The 19984-nt window shown below is 41.0% G+C and overlaps 1 protein-coding gene across 5 annotated transcripts in view; it reads right to left on the minus strand.

Moving 5' to 3' along the window:
- LOC149820882 (uncharacterized) overlaps positions 1 to 19984 on the minus strand; it is a 67819-nt gene that overhangs the window by 31791 nt on the left and 16044 nt on the right. For all 5 annotated transcript variants that reach the window (XM_089983017.1, XM_089983018.1, XM_089983016.1 and 2 more), the window contains exons 3-4: positions 5371 to 5431; positions 5102 to 5267 (exon numbers count right to left, since the gene is read on the minus strand). In XM_089983017.1, coding sequence (XP_089839143.1) covers positions 5102 to 5267; positions 5371 to 5431 — 227 coding nt within the window. The remainder of the gene's footprint in view (positions 1 to 5101; positions 5268 to 5370; positions 5432 to 19984) is intronic.

Raw genomic sequence — 19984 nt, forward strand, 5'->3', positions numbered from 1 at the left:
AACAACTCAAGGGTTTCATCTGCATTACGTTTAGAAAGCCTATTATGGTGGTTTTGAATAACAATGTTACGTAGTCACAGTATATTACCCAACAACTTGTAGTTTTTTTTGCTGGTATTTGTTTTATATGTTTTGATGGAAGAAAATGTCCTGTTACTGGTAGCGTGTTTATAAACATTTTTTCAGAAATCATATACCAACATCAATTATTAAATGATTTTGAGTATGTGGGTGTGTTTCAGAATTTTGACACAGTGGGTCTGTGTACTCTTGCGAAAGAACACAATTTGTTTTTTTGTTGTTTTTTTCTAAGATGTTAATTGTACAGTTGAAGCAAGTTGTTCTTATTAGAATGACTACTCATGGACCCTCCCAAGACTGCCATTTTTATCATATTTGGGAGTGTTAAATTACTATTCTTGCGCAAAAAAAAATGGTGTTCTAATCTTGATGAATTTTTGATAGAGTTATGCATGTTCTTGCCTATATAATTTGTGTTACATTATTGCCTATGTTGTTAGTCTGTACCTACTGATACATTCATATTCACACAATCTCTGGAACACGTTGGTCTAGAGGAGTTCATGTTTTACACTTTAGAACATATATTTTCCTTCAGTGTTGCAATATGGTCAAGATAGGTTTTGTTTAGCATAGGCAATTTATATTGGAACTGTGAAAAACCAAACACATGAGATTGTTAATGCATTTTTAAATCTGCCTAAAACTCTACAAATTCCTTGACGTGAAAAGTCTTGTTGTTTCTTTAAAACCCATGGCAATATCTGTCAAGAATGCACAGGATGTGAGCACTGCACACCCTAATATGATCTGACTTTTCTGTTATCATGGGTGCAGCGATTCTTTTACAAAAAAGGAAATATATATAATATGCAATTTGGAGTGGATCTGTCCAAATTTTCTTGGCATATGGGAACAAAATATGTCAAGTGTATTAGACTTAATCATATGTATACAAAGGGGTGATATTTCTTATGTGCTTAAACTTGATAAGTAATCCTTGTTCGAAATTATTGCTGTAAGCGAGTGTACGTGTGCATATACACATAGAATTTAGATACTTTTGCAGGGTCAAAATGGCATGGTTGTTCGCATGTTTTAATTGGAATGATTCATGAATGAACTCTTGCATTTGACATGAGTATGTGCATGGCATGAAAGCATGCATTTAATGTGGGTGTGTGAATTTATGCTTATGCTTATGAAATTATTGTTGCATGCACAGCTTGCATACATGAATGTGCATTGAAAAGCGTGTGAAAAGAATGCATACGTGGCATACTCTTTATGATTTTTTGCTTATGAGGGCATTGGTGGTCAATTGTATCATCAGGGGCTGGGTGAGCCTCGAGGACAGGTTGTTCTCTACTTTAGTGGTTTTGATGCATTGCAAAAATCAAATATAATTATTATGGTTTTACTGTACTGTTCTCTGTTGCCATGGGTTGTGGTCCCGTGAAGAGTTTGGCATGCTGTTTTACAAACTTATATTATTAATTTTGCATGTTGATTTGCAAGTGTAAAAGAGATGAATTAATAGCAAGATAAAAGAAAATAAAGAACAGTGTAATTTATGTTTCCTTGATGTCCCTTCTTTAGTATGAGAATCTTGGAGGTTGCAGTTTGGAGAAAATCGTGAAGATACAAAAACTCCGTGTGCATTGTTGTTGCACCTGAACCCAATATTGAGGTTCTTTTCCTGGCCATGGTTTTAAGGAGAGTCCGCCACTTTGCCTAGGAGTGGTGCGTTTGACACAGCTGTTGTTGTTTTGGTATACCAAGAAAGTGGCACTAGTGGATGCTGATTTTCATGGTGTCTCCGACATTGGATGCTGATTTCCAATGTTCCGATAGATGGTGTTGTTTCATAATATCGGTCGAGGGCTAAGTTTGAAACTCAGTAATAAAATACAAATTGTGTGTTAAGCTACCCTGGGAACCTAACTTGACATCGAGAATTTTTACCCGTTTGGTGTATCTGCGGGCAACGGTAATTAAAAGAGGAACTTAAATTGTATACATTTAATAGGGCATGCATATGGAAAGAGGGAAGCTTAAATGAAAGATAATAAAGGGTTCATGCATTGCACATAAATCATGTATATTCCTGCTATGCATTAGATCATGTATATTTACTTGTCCCCTTAGTTGTTATATGTTGATGAATGCATGAAGTTGTTCCCTAAATGCATGTTAAAAGACCTTATTGCTTAAATTGTGATGCATGTTGCTTAGTTAATATTACCTCATGCTTAATGTTTATTTTCTATTTGTATGAGTGGTAAATTGTCTTATGAATTGGTTATAACTGTATCCCTCTAAAATATTGCATGAATCTTATTTATGTCCTTTATTCTTATTTGATTCATTAAAGGGACCTGTACGCAAAATTCTTCGAATTCTGACACCCTACTTTATTGGTCTTTCGCAGACACCGGTGATCAGTGAAGTCGACTCGCTTCTGAGGGGATACGAGGGCCACAATTGCTTCAGAATGGTTCACTTACGGACAGAGTGGCTCTACTTTTGTTTCTTTTTATTTTCTACAGTTGTTACTTCACTTTTAACTTGAGTATGAGACTATTATAGATTCATTAATAAAAGAGTTTTGTTGGTTGGTTATGGATGATAAATGTAAGTTCGTTTGTGGTGTGTGGTTATCTAGTTTAAATTGGAATTGTAAGGACCCCGGGTCTCTTGGAAGTTTTTTGTAACTCTTAGAAAAAAAAATCCATGCATGATTGTAAATAAATTTAGCAATTTTTTGCAGCATTCAATTATCTACTTTATCTCATCCATGTTGTTGATGTCTTCAAGCATGAGGTCGATGCAATGGGCAAAACACGAGGTTCAAAAGAATAACCAAAATTTTCTACCAATTCTTTACCTGCTGCCCTATAATTTGTTGTAATATCAGTAATAAATTGCATAATATTTTAGGGTCGAACCTCTTCCACAACCTGATCAAAAACTCTGAGAAATACATTTATTGTCTTGGGCGTATCAAACAGATCAATTGACTTCAAAAACATAGTTTCTTTGAAGCAATAAACAAGAAAATTTACCAAGGTCCTTGACTTTCTGTATGTCCACCCGATCTGCCATGATGCTACACCCAGTTTATCTCCATGACTGTCTCATCTCATCACAATATATCTTTATTTCTTTCACATAATCACATTAGTATCTAAAATCTTTTCTCTCAAAGCATGATATGAATGCATTATGAAAGGAATTTGTTGTATTGAAAGAACTGCATGCATCATAAAACCATCTTTCAACCGCGACATTCGCATGCTCGACTAAATGTTGAGTCATAGCAGTACAAATGTCAGGTTGTGCCCCAAGGGCAGTCCTAGGAAGGAAAAGCTCTTAATAGAGCCTCTAGTTCTACCTCCGCTCGAAAAACTCCTTCCTCCTCTTCTTTTTATGTTTGCAGCGACACTAGCACTATTGGCACCAACCACACCCTTCTCTTTCGCTGCAGAACTTTCTACTTTTGATCCTATGCTAAGGGCGATAGGATCAAAAGTAGGGAGCTCATCTTCACGATACACATCCTCCCAGGGCTCTACATACTTCATTTTTACCTCATTCATCTCTCTTTCTTGTCTTTTTTCTCTCAAACCATCAAGTAATTGTTGGCATTGCCATTTCATGGCATCCGACAATTTTCTTGACGTTCATGCGGCAACATTAAGATGTGTCATGGCTAAATGATGCTTCAACCGAGAGATATCACCCGAAAAAGTATTTTGGCAATAATTGCACTTGATTTTTAATCGGTTTTCACTCATTACTTGAGTGCCCCATTGTCATGCCGGATCCTTTGATGTCATCTTCCCCCAAAAAAACTCAATAAGAAGCAAAGAATAGGAATTTTTTACCTTAACCCATTTCCTTTAATGAAAAATAGTGAAAATGCACTCTTACTAGAGAAAACCACAAAAGCCCTCTCCCTTGCATACAGATCGGCCCCCAAATCGCTCTCACAGCTCTTAGGGTACATGGGTTCCCCTCTAATGGCTTCTACACAAATAAGGAATTTGGCCCTCAAGAGGTCTTTAAAACTCAAAATGAAAAAGGACAACTTTCGGCCTTTTTAAAGTGTCACACTTGTATCATACGATATGACTTGTATCATATGATACGGTACGATACAGGAGTGTATCGTATGATACACCCAATACGGTACGATACAGGAATGTTATCAATATGAGTGTGTATCGTGTCAATTTTTCAAAAAGTAACGATATGTATCGTACCATATCATACGATACAGTATTACAACACTGATCCAAATCACTATGAATAGTTCTTAATATACCCAAAGAGCTTTGATGCCTAAAGGTAAGATCATATGTGTGTGTGTTTCTCTGTATTGATAACACCCACCATTCCTAGTGGATTATAACAAGTTAATAATACTTTTTGACATTAACAAAAAATACCATGGTGTTGTCTTCAAATAATTTTCACCACCGAGGTTAATGTAGTAATTTATGTGTGCCATATTTATTAGTTGCACTTGGAGGAAGAAAAATAAATCCTTATGAACATCTGAAATTCATATTTTACATATCACAGGACATGGACACGTGACACACCATGATGATTTTTATTGGCCATGTTGGCTTAGAACTGTTATTGCTTAGACTGTAAGTTTTGAAAACACACACACACACACATATATATATATATGTGTGTGTGTGTGTGTGTGTGTGTGTGTATGTATGTATACACATCATATGTATTATTTAGATAGTAAACAAATCATGCACATGATGTTTAATCAAATGCAACAGTTTCAGGGACGAAGCATGTCCTAAGTTTGAAAACTACATTTTAAAGAAGCTTTTGATTTTAGTGAATCTTAAATATAGGAATCATATTTGAACTTGTTAAATCTAAAATGTGTGAAATTGAAAAAAAACATGTATCTACAGTCAAAAGAGAAACTATAAGTCAGCCTACCATTCTCATTGAACTGGGGGGAAAAAATCACCTAGATACATTTTTTTTACTTATAACACATGAACGTCAAAGGAACTTCCAAGTTAGATGAACTCAGGTTGCTTGCCTTTCAGCCTCCTGAATGTTGAACTTCTTGGAACGAACCAAATCACTCTTGTTTGCAGCAATTGCCATGATTATTTTTTTGGGGGCCATGTGTTGAAGTTCTTTGACCCAATTTCTTACCCTGGTAAAGGTGTCTGTATCCATAATATCATACACAAGGAGGGCAGCTGCACATATTGATAGAAGATACAAAATTACCAACTACTGTCAACAAAATGCAAAAGGATGAAATGTATGTTTGAAAGCTAAGTGTATTAAGTGTGATCAAACCATCTGCATCACGGTAGTATATAGGTCCTAAGGCATGGTAGCGCTCCTGTCCAGCTGTGTCCTGTCATCAAGAAGGTGATAAAAAGATCAACAATGTTTCATATCATCAATAAAATGTTCATCTTTTATGAGTTTATGCTCAAGTGCTATTGTGAGTGCCTTAGTGCCTTGGTGTTCTTGCCCATAAGTGGCTTTGTCATTTTTCATATTGGAGGTTGACTTCATTACATGGTACCAGAGCCTTGGCTCTTGATCCTTTGTGAAGTTTTGTTCGTGGTTGAAGTGCTCGTAGTATTGGTGTATTCGAGTAACATCTTGAGATGATGGCTTGATTAGAAATCTGGTTTTAGCTACATGTTCAAGAGATAGATGCATGCATACACATGAAAATATATATATATGTTCATATCCACTTTACCTTGGGGGTTTACGGTCTGGCCAGACCCGGCAGTGCCATGAGAGGCCTGCCAGGCCCAGCTGAACAGGATCAGCTGGCCTGGTTTGGTCTGCCAGGCCTGCTTGGCCGTAGGGACCTCAGCTGGGCCAGTTTAAAACAAAAAATTGGTTTATTTTGTTGGAGCCTGCGGTCTGGCCAGACTCGGCCAGCATGCTAACAGGCCTGGCCTACCGAGCCTGCTGGGGCCGATGTAAAAGTATCTCCAACAAGATACTAAGATCAAGACCTTAATATTCTTGATAATAAACTTGGCACATATGCAAAATAAGAACACTTTAGAACACTTGTGCACAAAAGCACAACTCACAAAATCCCACAAATGCACAACGGCATAAAAAATATTGGAATCACTTTATTGAACACTTGGGCTTTGACTCAAAGCCATAAGAAAATACAAAGGGGAGAGCCCCTATTTATAACAACCAAAAGGGGCTCCACTCAGATGTTGGAGCCCCTCCAACGGTCACAAATGTGACCGTTGGAGGGGCCCAACGTCTATTTGAGTGGCCCCCCAAGGTACCTTTTGGTACTTAAAAAGAACAGAAAGAAAAAATAAAAAGAAAGAAAAAAATAAAATTAATTTACAATCACATTCATAAAAGTGAATGTGCGTAAAACAGTGAAAAATACTAAACTACCCCTACGGCTAAACAAATAGAAATATATATTTTATATATATAATAAGTATATACATATACATATATATCAATATATGTATATGTATTACCTTATATATATAAAATATATATATTACATTACATGATTAATTACATAATTTAACACCCCCCTCAAACTTAGGGCAGGATGACCGAGAGTTTGCTAAGAAGGAAGTTGAAGCGCGGAGCACACAAAGCTTTAGTGAAGAAATCCACCACCTGATATTCTGACGTGACATATGGAAGGTCAATGACTCCTTTGAGGTACGTCTCTCGAACATAGTGACAATCCATCTCTATGTGTTTGGTCCGCTCATGAAAAGTGTGATTCTTAGCAATATAAATCGCACTTTTGTTGTCACAGCATAGCTTGGTAGGCCCTTCAATTGTGATCCCCATGTCTTCCAGCAACTGATGAATCCATACAATTTTCATGATAGTAGTTGTCATGGCACGATATTCGACTTCAGTTGATGATAGGGACACTTTTTGTTGCTTCTTGCATCTCCATGAAATCAATGAGTCTCCTAAGAACACACAAAAATCTGTGGTGGAGTGACGGTTATTTGGGTCACCTCCCCAATCAGAGTCGGTATAAGCAATTAATTTTAAAGCAGACGAAAAGGATATGATAGAAAAACTCCCTTATTTAGAGTACCCTTAATGTATCTTACAACTCGTAAGATAGCACTCATGTGGACGGATGTTGGTGCATGCTGGAACTGACTTGCAGTATGCACTGCATGAGAGATATCTGGTCTGGTAATACTCAGATACATCAACGATCCTACAAGCTGTCTGTAGGGAGTAGGATCGGAGAGAAGAACACCATCATCGATCTTCATTTTAGCTCCTACTATAGCAGGAGTTTCACAAACCTTATCATCTATAATACCTGACCTGTCAATAATCTCAGATGCAAGCTTAGTTTGAGATAAAAAATACCTCAATGAGAATATGCTACTTCAATACCCAAAAAATAAGTTAGAAATCCCAAGTCAAACATTTCAAACATATCCTTTAAAATTGTTTTTATGTTTTTAATTCCTTTAGAATCGCTTCCTGTCAGGATGAAAAACCATTTTCTAACATTACGGAGTTAAACCTATCATACCAAGCCTTGGGGGCTTGTTTCAAACCATAAAGTGTTTTTCGAAGACGAAGCATTTTTCCTTTAGGAGACTCCATTCCAGGAAGAACATCCATATATACTTCTTCATTTAGATCTCCGTTTAGAAATGCATTCTTAACATCCATTTGATAGATGTTCCACTTGTTGATCGAGGCAACGGTTATAAGACATCTGACGATAATCATTCGAGCTACCGGGGCAAAGGTTTCTTCATAATCAATCTCATATTCTTGACTATATCCTTTTGCAACTAAACGAGCATTGTATCTCTCGAGGGACCCATCACTCTTTGTCTTAACCTTAAACACTCATCTACACCCTATTGCTTTCTTACCTTTAGGAAGGTCTTGAAATTCCCAGGTCTTGGCTCTTCTTAGAACTTCGAGTTCATTATCCATTGCGACTATCCATTCAGGACATTTTCGTGCTTCCTCGAAGTTTCTAGGTTCTATGTAAGAATGAATGGCACTTAAACAGGCTCTATGTTTAGGTGAAAAAGACTCATATGAGATGAACCTAGAAGGGGTTTTTCTATGTCTTTCGGTCCTACGAAGGTTTTCCTCACTTTAAGGAGCAGTCCCACTAGCATCATCATATCTTTCGAGCGCACTTCTGAAAGTATTTTTATCTCTATGAGTATAGGTTATGGGATCTCTATGTGGTTCCTCATTGACATGTTGATGAAATGAAGAGGGCACATGACTGGTTTCATTATCACTTGAGTCATTCTGATTCGACTCATCATCACTAGTTTCATCACCTACAGTTAACAGATCAAACAGAAAAGAATAGTCTACATTCTCGTCATTAGATACAAATTTTTCGAAACCACTGAGACTTTCCAAAAAACTTGCATTTCTGGAAACATATAGTTTATCATTTTTAATATCATAACACCGAAAACCCTTTTGAGTTTCGAAATAACTAAGAAAGGCACAAGAAATGGCCTTGGGGGAGAGTTTGTCATTTTTATCAGTAAGGACAAAACATTTGCATATGAACACCCTTAACCTGCTATAATCAGGTTCTTTTTCGTACAATCTTTCAAATAGGGAAACCTTGTTCAAAATTTTTGATGGGAGTCTATTTATGAGATAGACCGATGTAAGGGTTGCCTCAGCCCAAAGTCTTTTCGGAATATTTTGTGAAATGAGCAAGGTTCTAGTTGTTTCGATGATATGCCTATGTTTTCGTTCAGCCAATCCATTTTGTTGTGGGGTTTTTGAACAAGATTTTTGATGGAGAATACCATGACTTTCAAGATAACTTTTGAATTCATTAGAAAGATATTCGTCACCGGAGTCGGTTCTAAGAATTTTTAAACTTCCATTGAATTGATTTAAAATCATCATATGAAATATTTTAAAAATCGAAAAAACTTCATGTTTATGTTTAAGAAAATATATCTAACTAAATATAGTGTAATCGTCCACAAAGATAACATAGTATGAGAAACCTCCTTTAGATATCACCGGAGTCGGACCCCATACATTGGAGTGAACAATTTCAAAAGATTTTGTTGTAAACATAGATCTTTGAGTAAAAGGTAGGCTTTTCATTTTCCCAAGAATACATTCATTATATACAAAATTTTCATTACAAAGCTGCTTAATAAAAGGCAAATAAGAGATTTTAACAATGTTGGGATGCCCCAATCTCTTATGTCATACATGAATATATTTGTTTTGAGCAACATTACAAAATTGGTTCTTGGGAATTTGGAGAAAATCAACATAGTAGAGGTCTCCTCTCCTAGAGCCTTCCCCAATCAACTTCCCGGACTGGCGATTTTGTATCCAACATTTATTAGAAGAGAATTTTATATCGCAACCATAGTCCGAGAGTTGAGAGACCGAAAGTAAATTTAAGTTTAATTTTGGTATAAGACAAATTTTTGGAATAAAGAAGTCTTGTTTTTCAAAATTGCTCATTCCTTTAATTTCAAGAGGTGTTCCATCCGCCGTTGAGACAAAAGATGGAAGAGAATTTTTAGAAAAATCGGAAAGAGAACAAGTACTTGGAGTCATGTGAAATGATGCACCGGAATCTAGGAGCCAAGATGTCTTACCAAGAGATGAGGAGGATGACATAGCGGCTCCAGAAATGCCTCATTTGAGAAGATGTTGTAGAGCATCCACAATTTGTTGAAGGGAAAGAGGCTCATTTGATGAAGAAGGTTGTTCCTCTGGTTGGGATGCCATAGCCGCGGCAAGTATTTTCTTTCATTTGGGGCAAATGGGTTTGATATGCCCAGGTTCTTTACAAAAGTGCAAGTTAATTTGCTATTGCCATATCGATCATTTCCTCCTTGACCTTGATTTTTTAAATGAGGGGGTTTATAGGCCTTCATATTATTCCTGGGTCTTGACACAGCATTAACCCCTTCATAATCATTTTGAGAAGAGGGTGTAGCAAGGATGCTAGGATTATTCTTACTAATCCCCATACGGATTTACTCACCACTTAGCTTAGTGATTACATCTTCGAGAGAGGGAGATGTAAAGGCAGATAGAAGAGAGGACTGAATTTGCTCAAATTTGGGTCTAAGACCATTTAGAAAATTGAAGAATTGATCTTCCTCTAGTTGTTTATGTCTTAACTCAATTGCTTCTCCGCTCCATTTTGGTTTGAGCATAGCAAGCTCGTCCCAAATAGATGATAGTTCGGCAAAATATTCCCGAATAGACAAATCATTTTGTTGAAGGGTCAATGCCTTTTTTTGGAGGTAATACTTGTGTGATAGATCCCTTGAAGTATACATTTTTTCAAGGTACAACCAAGCTTCGGAGGCCTTTTTGAACTTAATGATGTTGGCGTTGATCTTGGTTTCTACGGACGAAAAAATCCAAGACAAGATTTTAAAGTTCTTCATCTCCCACACATCATGCTTTTTTGAATAATCTTCTAGGGCTTTTTGTCTATCTTCCCCCTCAAGAATCTTAATATCCCCTTTTTCAATGATTGTAAGTTTGGGTTTGGGTTCGGGTTCCGGTATTGAACCTTGTGCGTACCCCCAAAGACCTTTTCCTTTGATATGGTGTAATATCCGGAAGAATTAGGGCATATTTAGTTGATTTGGGTCTAGGACCCGATATCCGGACCCATAAAGGAATCAATAAATAGGTGTAAAATTCGGATTTTTATAATAAATCTAATTAGGAAAATGCTGAGGTATTAGGGTCGGATCCACAGTTGGACCCGCAAGGATCCAACTGAGGATCCATTAGCCCAGAAAGACCCGGATCCATGCACATGTTGGATCGGGTGTTACGGGTCGCAGGGTTTGGACCCGGATCCGAGTGCAAGCCTTATGAAACAAAAATCAAGAATCGTGCCTCAAGCACGATTCTTGCATTTCAAGAAGGCGAGAAAGGTGAAAGGGGGAGGTTACGCCGAACGTAACCAACCCCTCTTTTCCCGGAAGGAGGTGGAAAGGGGGGAGCTCGGCATTTAAAAAGGAGGGGAAGCCCCCACATCCAGGTTTCTGTTTCCCCCACTCGACCTCCCTCCCTCTCACGACCGGTGCGCACACAGTGGAGGAAGGAGCCCTTCACGGCAGGAGCTTCGACCCTCTGCACCTGTCAAGGCTTGCGAAGATCTTCCCTCACGGCAGTAGGGGGGGAACACGATCAGCCTGCACCTCTTCACGCCGGAAGCCACCAGCCGCCGGAAATCACCGTAAAAAGGTACGGCTATTCTCGGAAATGGGTGAGGGATCGAACGTGGGTTCGATCTTGTATGAGGGTTTGAGGGTAGGGTTTGGGGGTTTACATTAGCCCTAAACCTAAAACCCCAAATCGGTGAGATTGGGGTTTCGGATCTTCCATGTGAGGGGCTATAGGGGAAGCCCTACTCGGACAGCAATGAGGGTTTATCTTGTCAATATAAATCCCTGATTTTACATGCGTGCTCTACACCGATTGTGGGTTTGGTGTGTAGTGATTTAGGGAATCAGTGTGGAAGCACCTGATTTGCCTAATCTAGGGTTTCATCTGTCGATTTTGGGGAAAACACGATTCCCGTAAAGAAAATCTGATTTCTCCTGTATAGGGGTGTTGATAGAACTAAAACCATGAATGGTAAGTTACTTTATGCGTAGCATCTTTTTACAGTTTTCATTTTATTAGAATAGTCTTGATCATGGGCTTTATAATAAGTTGCAACAGTGGGTTAAATTTGGTGTATGTATGAGGGAGCCTCATATTTGCAGCTCGGTTCACCATAACTTCAGGGCTGCGAAGTGTCATTTTTTTATCATGGGTCTGCTGAAGTCTATGATTTCTCCGAATTGTGTTAAGGTATTGAGGGTTGGACTCAACCAGTTAGGAGTGTATCAAAATAACTCTTAAATTTCAATTTGCAGTTCATGATAGCAATGGTGATAGTTGGGGTTTTATAGTGACACTCTTAAGCCGATGTTTCTGAAATAATTTAAGTATACATTCTGCATGCTTTAAATCTAAAACAAGTACATAATGCACTTTAAGATGTTGTTCATTTTTAATGTTATGAGGATTTGCAGGGGACACCCCCTTGTCAACAGATGTCCGGGTACCGATGACTGCCAATATTAGTATTTTTTTATGCCATTACTGTCTCTCCATGGTCGGCTGCTAAGGGTGGTTTCTTTGTATAAAGACCACCAGCCGAAGGGGACTAGCATGTTTGTGTCCTCTGTTTTTTTTTATGGTGTATATGCAGTAATATGAGCAGGGGATGTGCTGGATGCTCTCATCTAGCTAGTACAGCCAGCAGTCTAAGTAGTGTGGACTACTTAGACAGTAGGACGAAAGGCCGAGTGTGGCAAGCCTAACTACTTCTAGTAGGTGCTGGGATTTTTACACCATTCTGATGGTTGGATGAATGATAGTATTTCATTTCATGATATTTAAATGGGAGCTGGGTTAGTATACTGCTGTTTGTATTAATTAGGAATGCTTGTGGAAATATGTGGCAAGTTACATGGAAGTGTGTATTGTTTAAAGCCTCATGTGCATATATGGATCAATGTGGGTTTTAAAATGTGATATCATGCATAGATTGTTGTCATGAATTTATGAACGATGGATGAATGCATAAGAGGTAGGGGGTGTCATAGAGACATTTGTACATGGATAGTACATGCATATGGTGTGGTAATTTGTGCACTTTATTAAGAAAGTTGGTTTTGTTTCCACATTGGCTGCATCACTTACACAACGTAAGATGGTGGTATACAACTACACTGTTCACAGGGTATTCGTGGGCGGGAGTCCCATATGAGTTCTCGCAGGGGTGTATGCGAGCTTTACACTTCACTTTCGCATAGGGTGTTGCAGATTTTAGAACTGAATTAAATAAAAACATAATACAGAACAGTGTAACTTTTGATCTGAAGTCTTCCATCTGGAGAATGGAGATCTTAGAGTTTCCAGTCCTGGGGAGGCTGAGAGGATACAAAAACTCCGTGTGTGTGAATTTTGGTCCCCAGAACCCGATATGGAGGTTCTTTCTCCTGGCCACGGTTTTAGGGAGAACCCGCCACTTTACCCGGGAGTGGTGGTGTTGGTCACAGCTGTGAATTTGTTTGGTACCAAAGGAAATGGCACTTGTGGGCGTGGAGTGTCCCTTGTGTCCCCTGTGTCCCCGACATTAGATAGGGAGGTCTAATGTTCCGAGGGTGACTCGGTCGAGGGCTAGGTTGGGACCCAGAAATAAAATACCAATTTGTGTGCTAATCAACCCTGAGAACCTACTTGACCTCGGGGTTTTTACCCGTTTGGTGTATCCGCGGGCGATGGAAATTTAAAAGAGAAATTTTAAAGTTGTATGCATTAAATAAGGTCATGCATATGGAAAGAAAACTCAAATGTAAATGTATGATAATAAGGAAGTCATGCATTTTCTTCTTTGCACTATGTCATGCATCAATTGAAATGATCTCTAGTTCATGATATGGTAAATGTATGCAATTCATTTCTTAAAAGCATGTTGAAATGTTTTATTATTGCTATGTATTACTGTCTTACTGTCCTTTAGCCGTGAGTATGAATAATCTGTTATACTTATGCAGGATCGGATTGTTGCATGTTGGTTGTATCTGACTCACTCAAACCAACATATGAAATCTTACCTATGATCTTTGTCTCACCTAATTTCCTTGAATTAGTAGTGCTCAGAATTTTGTTCTGACCCTTCTACTTCGTTGGTTTTACAGGAAATGGAGAGCAGTGAGAGATGAGTTGTTCACTATGGATGGATAAGGTTCACATTTTGGAATGGATAGTTCGGCAGTGGCAGAGGGATTTTATTTTTGTTTTTGACTCCATTGTTCTCTTCAGTTCTTGTACTCTTTGGTTGTATAAAGAATGGTAATAACAATTTACTTCGGTTCATAAATAAATGGTTGGTGTTGCTACTCATTGATGATGATTGTCAGTACTTTGTGGTGATGGGATATCCAATGGAAAGTGGAACTGTGAGGACCCCAGATCCTTGGGAAGATTTCTGTATATAAAAAAAAAAAAAATCTTGCATTTTTGAAAAGGAAGGAGTTGGGGTCGTTACAGGTTTGGTATCAGAGACACCATAAAGGACTGAAAATTTTATCATTTCTAAGTAGTAGGGATATTTATTTTGGTAAGAAAGCCCTGCCCGGAACATCCACTGGTTGTGACCCGTCCTCCAGAGCAGTCATCCTCACTGGTAAAGTTATTTAATGTTGTTATTTAAAAGTATATGAACTATACATGATTGATTGCATTTATAGTTAGATGCGTTTGATTAGTATGGAATTAAAAGTTTGATATGTTTTTACTAACGTTCTTGTTCGTGATTAAACCCAAGAGGGTAGGACCACTATGAGGCTAATCATGTTAATAATGTGGGTGTTGTAGATGTCACATTATACCCGCAGAGGTGCTTCGTCATCTACAGCTGCTCCCGCAAACTGGCAGGAGCAGAGAGACTTTATGATGGAAGCCATTCACACCCTGACCGAGACTATGACGGCTTAGGCAAATCAGACTGCTCAGGCTTTGCAGGCTGCACAGGCCATGCAGGCGGCGCAAGCTGCTCAGGCAGCGCAGGCGGCTCAGGCGGCGGCGCGTGACCATCCGGTCGACATTGGTACACATGTGGGTGGTGTCTCGTTCGAAAGGTTTCTGAAGTTGGACCCGCCAACTTTTTCAGGAAAGTCGGACCCAGAAGCCGCCGAGAGCTGGGTCGAAGAAATGGAACGAGTGTTCGACGTCCTACCTGTTCCCGAGGACAGAAAGACTCCATTTGGCACGTACCGTCTGCAGGGAGATGCCAAGAAATGGTGGGATACCCTACGAAGGGTAAAGTTCGCCGGCCAGGACGGGATTCCCTGGGAATTGTTTAAGGATGAGTTTTTGGATGCATACTTTCCTCCTTATGCTGAGGAACAGATGCAAAGAGAGTTCCTTGATCTGACTCAGGGAACCATGAGTCTGGTGGAGTACACTACCCGGTTCCGGAATCTCGAGAAGTATTGTCCGAACCTCTTTAAGAGCGAGAAGACAAGAGCGGCCAAATATGTGCACGGACTGAAAGATGGGTTAAGGACTCGTGTTCTGACTAGCCGGCCTCCTACGTTGGCCGATGCTATCGAGTCAGCCACTGTCCTAACCAAAGATTGGGAGAAGTCATGAGCTACGTTTAAGAAAGGAAGCGGCAATGGAGAAGGTTCTTCTGGTGGAACAAGGAAGAATCCACCAACTGGGGGTAAAGTGCATGGTGGCAAGAAACAGCGGACCCATGGTGGGGGACAACAGGGACGACCCCAGCACCAGAGGCAGCAAGGGAGGGCCTCGCCCGTATGTCGTAAGTGCGGCAAGAGCCATCAACCAGGCTTCTGCCCATTGTTCAAAGGGGTTTGTTTTCAGTGCCAGCAACCGGGGCACATCGCTCCCTTCTGCCCAAACAAGTCAGCAGCCGCAGGCCAACAACAACAGAGGCCTCAACAGCAACAACAACAAGGTCCGCGCAGAACAAATGGGCGAGTCTACGCTGCTACAGCAACCCCTCAGGACGATCAGCCTGACCTGATCGAAGGTATATTCCTAGTTGTTGATCATCTTGCACGTGTGATGTTTGATTCGGGTGCAACCCACAGTTTTATTTCTTCTGCATTTGCAAAATCACTCAATTTAGTTCCTTCTAGCCTCGAAAAAGTTTTAGATGTGATGTCACCCATGGGTGTGTCTTCTTCCTGCGGGAAGTATTTTCCCGCGATATGCATTGTGATCGAGGGCCATGAATTGTCCGCTGATTTGGTTATTTTGGATATGACCTTTTATGACGTTATCCTGGGTATGGATTGGTTATCAAAACATAACGCGACTCTCCAGTGTCGGGGCAAGAAAGTGATCTTGGAGCGCCCCGAATTGTCTATGTTGTTTTTCCTTCCGCAGAGACCGACCAGTGGAGTAAAGATCGTCTCCGCCTTGAAGGTATCCAAGTATTACAAGCAAGGTTGCATGGTGTTCTTGGCTAGTGTATCCGCTCAAGATAATCAGGCGGTACCTTTAGATCAGTTAGATGTTGTCTGCGAGTTTTCAGACGTTTTTTCGGAGGACTTACCGGGACTTCCCCCGCAGCGGGAAGTTGAGTTCTCAATTGAGCTAGTGCCTGGCACGGCACCAGTCTCTCGCGCTCCGTATCGTATGGCACCCGCGGAATTGGGAGAATTAAAGAAACAATTGCAGGAACTTCTGGACAAGGGATTTATTAGACCAAGTGTGTCTCCTTGGGGAGCACCGGTCCTTTTTGTTAAGAAGAAGGATGGTTCTATGCGGCTTTGTATTGACTACCGCATGTTAAATCAAGTGACCATAAAGAATAAGTATCCCCTGCCGAGGATTGACGATTTGTTTGATCAATTGAGAAAGGCAAAAGTATTCTCAAAAATTGACCTTCGGTCGGGATATCATCAACTGAGGATTAAGACTGAGGATATTCCAAAAACAGCTTTCCGGTCCAGATATGGGCATTATGAGTTCTTGGTGATGTCTTTTGGACTCACTAATGCTCCTGCGGCGTTTATGGATCTAATGAATCGTGTTTTTAGATTATGGCTGGATTCTTTTGTCATCGTGTTCATTGACGACATCTTAATCTACTCGGAAAGCGTGGATGATCATAGGGAGCATCTGCGTATTGTACTGCAGACGCTGAGGGAACATAAGCTGTACGCTAAATTCTCAAAGTGCGAGTTTTGGATCGATAGAGTGATGTTTCTCGGTCACGTAATATCAGAAAAGGGTGTTGAGGTTGATCCAGCCAAAGTAGAAGCTGTGTTGTCTTGGGAACAACCAAAGACTGTGACTGATATAAGAAGTTTCTTGGGATTGGCGGGGTATTACCGTCGATTTATCCAAGACTTTTCTCGTATTGCAGCACCAATGACCAGGTTGTTGCAGAAAGGGGTAAAGTTTGAATGGTCCCCTCGATGCGAAGATAGTTTTCGAGAATTAAAGAAACGGTTGACCACGGCCCCAGTTCTGTCGTTGCCTTCCGGTACGGGTGGTTTGGTGGTATACAGCGATGCGTCAGGGACTGGGTTAGGGTGTGTTCTTATGCAGCACGGAAGGGTTATAGCATATGCTTCCCGACAGCTGAAGGTGCACGAGAAGAATTATCTCACGCATGACTTGGAGTTGGCGGCAGTGGTCTTCGCGTTGAAGATTTGGCGCCACTACCTCTATGGGGAACAGTTTGAGGTTATGTCCGATCACAAGAACCTCAAATATATTTTCACTCAAAGGGATTTGAATTTGAGGCAGCGGAGGTGGTTGGAGTTCTTGAAGGATTATGACTTTTCCATCGCTTACCATCCGGGTAAAGCGAATGTGGTGGCGGACGCACTCAGCAGAAAGGCATCAGTCACAGCGGCAATCTTGATAGAACGTAGTTGGGATCTGGTCGAGGAGTTTGTCAGATGGCAACCTTTTGTGGATAATTCTGAACGCATCCTTTGCTCGGGGATGCAGGTACGACCGGAAATATTGGAACGGATCGAAGAACTTCAGTCGGAAGATCCAGATTTTGAGAAATTATGTGAGTGCTAAGAAACCAGAAGCACAATTTCGCAGAACAGAGGATGGAGTCATCATGTTTGGGAATAGATGGTGGGTCCCGAAGGCTTTGCGAGAAGAGTTATTAAGTGAAGCTCATAGGTCTAGGTTCTCTGTTCACCCTGGCTCCACCAAGATGTTCAAGGATCTTCAGAGGACGTACTGGTGGAATGGAATGAAGGGGGATGTAGCGGAATTTGTGTCCCGATGCCTCACTTGTCAGCAGGTGAAGATAGAGCACCAAAGACCTGGCGGACTTCTGCAGCCACTAGAGATTCCAGAATGGAAGTGGGATGATATTTCAATGGACTTTATCGTAGGATTTCCTAAGACACGACGTCAGCATGACGCCATTTGGGTAATTGTGGATCGTTTGACTAAGAGTGCGCATTTTCTTCCGATTAGGATCAGCCAGAGTTTGGAGAGCTTGGCCGATCTCTACGTAGAGGAGATTGTTAGGCTCCATGGTGTGCCTCGTTCTATAGTGTCAGATCGAGACCCAAGGTTCACATCTCGATTTTGGCGACAACTGCAGAAGGCTCTTGGTACTACCTTGAAGTTCAGTACAGCTTTCCATCCACAGACGGACGGGCAATCAGAACGTACAATCCAAACTCTCGAGGATATGTTGAGAGTGTGTGCCCTGGACTGGGCAGGAGATTGGGATAAGCACGTGAAACTTGCGGAGTTTTCATACAACAATAGCTACCATGCTAGTATTGGGATGGCGCCGTATGAAGCTTTATATGGTCGACCATGTAGGTCTCCAGTGTGTTGGGATGAAGTTGGAATTAGAGCGGGGGAGTCTTCCGAAATCATTCAGCATTATACGGATCAGGTGCGCTTAATACGGCAAAAGTTGGTCGCGGCTCAGAGTAGGCAAAAGAGCTACGCCGATCGGCGGTGGCGCGAGCTCAATTTTGAGGTTGGCGACCACGTTTTTGTTCGGATTTCACCTACGAAAAGTGTTTTTCGGTTTGGTAAGAAAGGAAAGTTGAGTCCCCGATACGTAGGACCTTTCGAAGTTCTTGGTCGGGTCGGAGAAACTGCTTACCGTATAGCACTTCCTCCTCAGTTTTCGCAGATTCACGATGTGTTCCATGTCTCTATGTTGAGAAAGTATGTACCAGACCCCTCGCACGTGATTCGTTATGAGGCAATCGAGGTACAACCCGACTTAACTACAGATGAAAAGCCGATAACGATTGTGGAAAGCCAGGAAAAAGTGTTACGCAGTAGGACAATCCCTTTTGTAAAGGTGCTCTGGCAGCATCATGGGTTGGATGAATGCACGTGGGAACCCGAGGCGGACCTGCGCCAACATTATCCACACTTATTCGGTATGTTCTAATTTCGTGGACGAAATTCTTTTAAGGGGGGTAGGATGTAATATCCGGAAGAATTAGGGCATATTTAGTCGATTTGGGTCTAGGACCCGATATCCGGACCCATAAAGGAATCAATAAATAGGTGTAAAATTCGGATTTTTATAATAAATCTAATTAGGAAAATGCTGAGGTATTAGGGTCGGATCCACAGTTGGACCCGCAAGGATCCAACTGAGGATCCATTAGCCCAGAAAGACCCGGATCCATGCACATGTTGGATCGGGTGTTACGGGTCGCAGGGTTTGGACCCGGATCCGAGTGCAAGCCTTATGAAACAAAAATCAAGAATCGTGCCTCAAGCACGATTCTTGCATTTCAAGAAGGCGAGAAAGGTGAAAGGGGGAGGTTACGCCGAACGTAACCAACCCCTCTTTTCCCGGAAGGAGGTGGAAAGGGGGGAGCTCGGCATTTAAAAAGGAGGGGAAGCCCCCACATCCAGGTTTCTGTTTCCCCCACTCGACCTCCCTCCCTCTCACGACCGGTGCGCACACAGTGGAGGAAGGAGCCCTTCACGGCAGGAGCTTCGACCCTCTGCACCTGTCAAGGCTTGCGAAGATCTTCCCTCACGACAGTAGGGGGGGAACACGATCAGCCTGCACCTCTTCACGCCGGAAGCCACCAGCCGCCGGAAATCACCGTAAAAAGGTACGGCTATTCTCGGAAATGGGTGAGGGATCGAACGTGGGTTCGATCTTGTATGAGGGTTTAAGGGTAGGGTTTGGGGGTTTACATTAGCCCTAAACCTAAAACCCCAAATCGGTGAGATTGGGGTTTCGGATCTTCCATGTGAGGGGTTATAGGGGAAGCCCTACTCGGACAGCAATGAGGGTTTATCTTGTCAATATAAATCCCTGATTTTACATGCGTGCTCTACACCGATTGTGGGTTTGGTGTGTAGTGATTTA

Source organism: Nuphar pumila, chromosome 12 (genome assembly GCF_984573655.1).
Source record: "Nuphar pumila chromosome 12, dmNupPumi1.hap1.1, whole genome shotgun sequence".
Taxonomy (NCBI): Eukaryota; Viridiplantae; Streptophyta; class Magnoliopsida; order Nymphaeales; family Nymphaeaceae; genus Nuphar; species Nuphar pumila.